Below are 6,310 nucleotides of genomic sequence, written 5' to 3'. Positions count from 1 at the left end.
ATTATCTGCACCATGTGGGAAAATACGACACTGTTGAAAACAATTAGGGGATGGGCTTCATGATTTTTGCTATTTTGGAGGAGACTGAGCCTGCATAAAGTATGACGATGGACAATGCGTACTGTGTCACTTGAAGTTGTTGCTGGGGGTTGTTTCTAGAGGATCTTAGTGTATCTACAAATGGAAGACTTAGCCATGGGCAGTCCCCTGTCATCACCGTGCGCGGATCTGTTCATGGAAAAACTAGAAAATGACATCCTATCAAAAATAACTTCAAAGCCATCAGTCTGGTGGAGATATGTTGACGATATGTTCATCGTTTGGAAAGACACGGAAAATGCCTTACACGAGTTCCTCCAAAAAATAAATTTTTTTCACCATAAAATAAAGTTTACATTAGAATTAGAAAACAACCATCAATTACCTTTTTTGGATGTACTAGTATAAAAACAGGATAATGGACAAATCAAGCTCACAATCTACCGCAAACCTACTGTACAGACACCGGACGTTATCTTCATTTTACTTCTAATCATCATTATGCACAAAAACTTAGTATCATACACATACTAAAAAACAGAGCAAAAAATATCATCACAGAAGAAAAAGCTGTACTTGATGAGCTCTCACTCATATCAAAAATTATATCCAAAAATGGTTATCTACAAAATATAATTCAAAAGATCCTCCATAGAAAAAAACCCCAGCAACAAATTCAAGTGACACAATACGCATCGTCCAAAATTAGGGGATATTTTAGTTTCTGTCGAATAATTATAAATTTCTGCAAATAATTATAACTGTTGGGTACTCTATACATGAATAAATATTTATAATTCATGGGATATTGTTTAAATAATCGATATTTATTACAAATTTAACAAATGATACATTTTAGCGTGAAATAATTTTAACAAGATTAACAACAAGAATAGCCAAAAACGCTTTTGTTCATTTTTTATTAGGATGTATGGTCTCCATTAACATCCAAAACAGCGAGAAATCTTGATTGCACGGACAGTTCTTGTGGGACATTTCCCCACTCTTCTGTGAGAACAATTTCGGGCTCTTGAAGCGATTGTTGTAGCAGCAGTCGAGCAGAAACGTACCTGCCTAAATCATCCCAGGCATGTTCAATTGGAATACAATCCTGTGAACAGGCAGGCCAGTTTATTCGTTCAATACCTTCTTCCTCAAAGATCTCTTGTACCAAATTTGCACGGTGTAAACGAGGATTGCAATCCTTTAAAATGAATTCTTAGGCAATTGCAGCAGCATATGGACGAAATATATGTTCCAAAATCTCATTGCAATACCATTGGACTTTAAAGGAACCGCTTCTGGTAAAATAGAGATCAATATGGCCATCTATACTTATTCCAGCCAATACCATCAAACTCCCACTTTGATGTTGGAGTCATTCACGAACAAACTGTGGATTATTTCTTGTACCATTTTCACGCCATATCAAATACATCGGTTATCTGATTGCAGACTGAACCTGGATTCGTCACTAAAAAGTACACGAGCCCAATCCTCATTTGACCAATTCGATGTTACTGTGCCCAACTTTTTCGGGCTCTTTTGTGATTTGCAGTAAGTGGAATACAAACCATTGGTCTTCGAGTATATACAACTATGGCATGAAGACGATTTCGTACTGTCTGTGTCGATACCAGCCTCCTTGCTGCTGAGGCAGATTTTCTTCGAAGTTGTGTTGCGTTGTGTTCGATTTCTTCTGGCAAGTAATGGCAAATGCTGATCGTCTCTTGGAGATGTTGGGATGGGCTACCTTGACGTTGTCTTCGGCAAACATTTCCCATCTCCAAAAACGTGATTCCAAAGTCGCGAAATTACGTTTTGAGATACACGTCACGCTTGATCGACAACTTGCTGCATTTGTCCAGCTTCTAATTGACCAATGGCTCCCCAAGCCATGGATTTCGGGATATCATGTTGCTCTGCCATTTTTAACAAAATAATGGGTGGTAATTGACACTAGTTTACAATTGAAGTGATAAGTTTGCACTATGGAAGTGAGTGCCACAAACCACGCTTTTATATACCTCTCACATGCTAATACGGCAAGACATTCGACAAGTCTTAACATGTTTTATGCACGCTTATGAAGAGTATTTTAAAATAAATGTGTTACATTTGTAAATTATTTTTATAACTTTATAATTTACAAGAAAACAAAAATATCCCGAATAGTTTTGTGCGGTGCTAAAACAATATATACACAGTACAAACTACCGATTTGTGTTGAATGCTTGGTTCCCACAATGGTTCTATGTAGATGTTAACTAAAACGCAAAAGTGCGGTAATCCAATGCTATCACAACCCAATGTACATAAATTTTACATTTCTATATGAAACAATCAGCATGTATGGTATATTTGAATAATTCGTCTGGTAGAAATTAACTTTATCAAATCTCTAAATGAGATCCTTAATTCCAAATGAAGGATTTCGGTTCCAGTTGTGGTTGACTTCATTTCACAGAGCTCGCTGATGTTTCCTATCCCAACTTGGATTCAAATGCGTTCGCTTATATGTGTGCTAATGTCGATTTGGTCTAATGTTTTTTTCTGGAATTTCTTACGATAAAATATATTACTTTCCGTGTTAAACATCAAATAATTTTGGAATCACTGAAATAGTTCCTCTCATCGCCAATTATAATCAAATATCTAATGAGCTTTCTTCTCTATATGAAGGATCATGGATGTTAGTTCGATGCCGAGCAGGTTTATTTCCAGTTTTCAGGATCTGTTTATTTGTATTAGTTGAAAATATATTACATACAGGTGAAAGAAAATCTCATATGCTATGTTATCCACAATGAATTACTCAGAAATTAGTCACACTGAAGATTGTTTCCTTTTGAATTTTATTTTAAGAGAAAAATTTAAAAAAAAATGGAACGTTAACAATTACCATACAATTATCGGCACTTCATTCCATACATCGCATAATAAAGGCAGAATTTTCGAACATCACTTAACGTACAAAATTAATAAAATATTTTCCACTAACAAGCTACTTTCGAGTTGTACGTTGATCTCTTTGTTCTTTGTCAAATACTCCTTTTCATGTTTGGCACCATTTCCGAATGTCTTAAACTGCTTAGTGAATAAAGATGTTAGGCGAAGTTTTTCTCCTTTTTTGGCATATAGTGTTTCTTGATTACGTGTAGGCACTTTATCGGACCAGGTAGTTTTGCATATAACGTCTTCTGCATCATATTTGGAAAGTGATTTTAAAGATATCTCTTTATTCTTATACATATGACCTTCAGATTTTATCAATACAACTACAAAAGGAATCACGAATATCAAATAGTCAGATAGAATTTCTATTGTAAATACAATTTCGTTCGACAGCATGGGTGGTGATTGAGGAGAAGAGGGTTCTCCTGAACATTCGGATATAACAACTTTTAAAGAATCAAAAATAGAATATGCTCTTTGAGTATCTAGCTTTGAGCCTATGACTGGAAAAGATTTGAATACTGTATCAGCATTCATTTTTCTGCACAAAATAGGTCCAATTTCATCAAAGGTAAACAGTTGGGTTTCTAAAACATCAAAGAGTTCCTCGGAAGACATCACAGAAAACCGAATGAATTTAAAAACGGACTCCAAAAGGGATCTTAAATTATATTTTGTTTCCTTCAATTCTTTCTCAGGAAGCGTATTCAACCCCCATTTATGAACAGCATCAAAGAGAAAATATTCTGAGGACACTGTCAGTGTTTTTCTGCACATTATAATCTCCATCATGTTCTTCGAACACTTGAGAAAGTCTTGAGATTTGATGATCATTTCCGTATATTTATCAATTAAGTCCAGACATTTGTGAATCACATGATGCAAATCCATGCGACAAGCAAATTCATAAACTTGACAGACACAGTTGTTCTCAGCTGCTGTGTGTTCCAACAGAAAGGCTTCACTTTTCTCCTTGAGGGCATTAAGTTGGTATTTCTCAGCTAAATAATACACTTCCATGGCGATGTCTATCGATGGTAGGTAAATCTCATCTGTGTATAGGCACCTTAGAACGAGATTAAAAACTTTGAATTAGAAATAGGAAAAAAAAAAACATATTTTAATATATTAAAATGAAGCAGGCGCTAACCAAATTGGCGAAGTGGATAGTCCCAAGTTCCCAACCACCATGATGCGATTTGAATCTCACTGTGAGCAGGTATATTTGTGAAAGGGATAGATGGCGGCCCAAGATTGCCTTCCTCTCCGCGCGCAAAAGATCGCTATCCTCTTATTAGAAGATGCGATATGATAGAAGCTATGATTTGTGTTAAATTGGTTCCTGTTTGGTCTCTATGACCTAAATCCAAATTAACCAACCTTAATCCACTTAATGTTCTAGAATACCGGAGAAATGTTCAACCTTCGATGAGTAGAATTTTCAATGTACATTTATCTATGCTAGCTGTTTTAGTTCTATGTAGCGACTGTTTTGAACACAAACGTGGCATTACATCTATTGAGTCTGAATTCGAACGCGCTAATATATCCCACAGGTATCTTAGAATGGTTTCTGATGTCTATATATTATTGGAAGACCGGAAACATCTCTATGAAGATTAGTGAAATGGTTATCCATTAGCTATATGACTGGATCGCTATCCTCTTTGCGATTTTTCAATGCTTTATATTTAAACTATACAATGTGTATATAAAAATTAAGAAACTTAATTGTTTACAATCAGACATAAATATTACGATAATATTCTGACAACTGAACTTACGTATGGTCAAATAAGTATTATACATTCAAATAGTTAGAGTGCATTGCATTGCAGATTTTAGAATCCATTAGAACAAGTGAGTGTGACCTTTGTTTTCGGAAAACACAGTTGTATTAATAAAATGACTTTGAAAAGTTATGGAGAAAGAAGGCAAGGTTAAGTAAAATACCCTTGAAATAATTTTCCCCTCCTGACTGTACGAGTATATCGGTGCTTCCCATATTGAATGCTAAAAATTTCGGCAGGAGATTAATTTTGACACTTTTTCCTCCTTAGTACGAAACACATAAATTTATAAGCCTATTTCATGTAATTAGCACATGAAGTGAGCCAAGCATAACGATAACGGTTCGTTTGTTCTACAAACCATACTTTGAGTTTCCAATAAGTTGTATAGAAGTGCCAGCCCATGCAAAAGAATTCGCGTAGTACCTAAAAACGTCCACCTTAGTCAGTTTCCACAAGTTTTGAACGCAAGTTTCTTGTTGGTTAGAAAACAAAGATCTGATCCATGACACCTACCAGGCCAATAAATATGAATTTCGCTAAAATCCACAGAAAGTCACAGTTATATTAAAACGCCATCTATTGGTCAAGTGGTGGACAATCATCATTGTCACCAAAGTTATGGGAAATAAAAAAAGTTTATTTCTATTTTTTACATGAAAAAAAAAGTAATGACAACCAAAAAAGAAACTCACGTCAGCATGATCTGAAAAGCTTCGGGTGTCACATCAGGAACTAAGACTTCTTCATGTTCCTTTAGTGGACCGTAAAACATGGCTGCAAACACTGGGCTAGCAATGGCAAGTAATAATTTGTGGACTTCAAATATTGTTTTGCGTTCGCCATCTCCAACTACGAAAGTAACATCAGAAAACTGAGAGTCCTTCAAGAGGGAGCGAAGTCTTTCTATCACTTTCGACATTGTCATTTAAAGAGGGAAAAAACGGAGGTAAAATCTTCAATTATATCTATATAAAAATTTAAAATATAAATAATCTACAATGCAATTGGATAAAAAATAATAACAAATCATTTTCCTTTTCTTTACTACTAAAACTATTACATTATCTAATAAAAAATATATTTTTTATTTCAGCACCGCATTCATTCATGTGACATACACACACACACACTCACTCACTCACTCACTCACATGCATACAGAGTATTCATGATGAACTTTCCAAGCGGCAAATATGCGAAGACAAGTTAGGTAGGCAGGGAAGGGAAGTTGGCAAGACGGATCCGTAACCACGGGACAAGGATTGGCTCTGAGGACTTAGCCGGTCGGGCTGAGATCCGAAGCTGGGTGTGGCACTGCACCGGGACTGGGCGAAACTGTCCAGTGAAAGAACGTTGAGTCCAGACCAGTGTCGGGACCTTCTCGTGGAATGCCTCAGCTGCGCAGCGTGCTGGATGACCCGTCTAGCGGGACGATTTCGGCCGGCAACTAACACCCGACTCAGAACTGGCAGGGACCAGGGGAATCCGACTGCCTAATTAAAACAAAGAAATTTGATGGCCGTT

The 6,310-nt window shown here is 36.2% G+C and overlaps 1 protein-coding gene across 1 annotated transcript; it reads right to left on the bottom strand.

Annotated features, from left to right (window-relative positions):
* Positions 1–2,878: 2,878 nt before the first annotated feature.
* On the bottom strand, positions 2,879–5,760 carry LOC150106085 (BTB/POZ domain-containing protein 6-like). The gene is made up of 2 exons (XM_090393831.1): positions 5,480–5,760; positions 2,879–4,060 (listed from the first exon to the last, which is right to left on the bottom strand). The coding sequence occupies exons 1-2, from the start codon at positions 5,710–5,712 to the stop codon at positions 3,001–3,003; spliced, it is 1,293 nt and encodes a 430-aa protein (XP_090249957.1). The 5' UTR covers positions 5,713–5,760; the 3' UTR covers positions 2,879–3,000.
* Between the last annotated feature and the right edge of the window lie 550 nt (positions 5,761–6,310).

This window comes from Typopeltis vanoorti, chromosome 6 (genome assembly GCF_054136105.1).
Source record: "Typopeltis vanoorti isolate ZY-2024b chromosome 6, IOZ_Tvanoo_1.0, whole genome shotgun sequence".
NCBI lineage: Eukaryota > Metazoa > Arthropoda > Arachnida > Uropygi > Thelyphonidae > Typopeltis > Typopeltis vanoorti.
The sequence above is the reverse complement of the archived record's forward strand: the minus strand, read 5'-3'. Positions and strand labels throughout refer to the sequence as shown.

Bases quoted from the DNA above. Each gene is read 5' to 3' on its own strand.
- LOC150106085 (XM_090393831.1), bottom strand. From the start codon at position 5,712: ATGACAATGTCGAAAGTGATAGAAAGACTTCGCTCCCTCTTGAAGGAC. The intron at 4,061-5,479 runs GTGAGTTTCTTT...TCTCGTTCTAAG, and splicing joins GCTTTTCAGATCATGCTGAC to GTGCCTATACACAGATGAGA.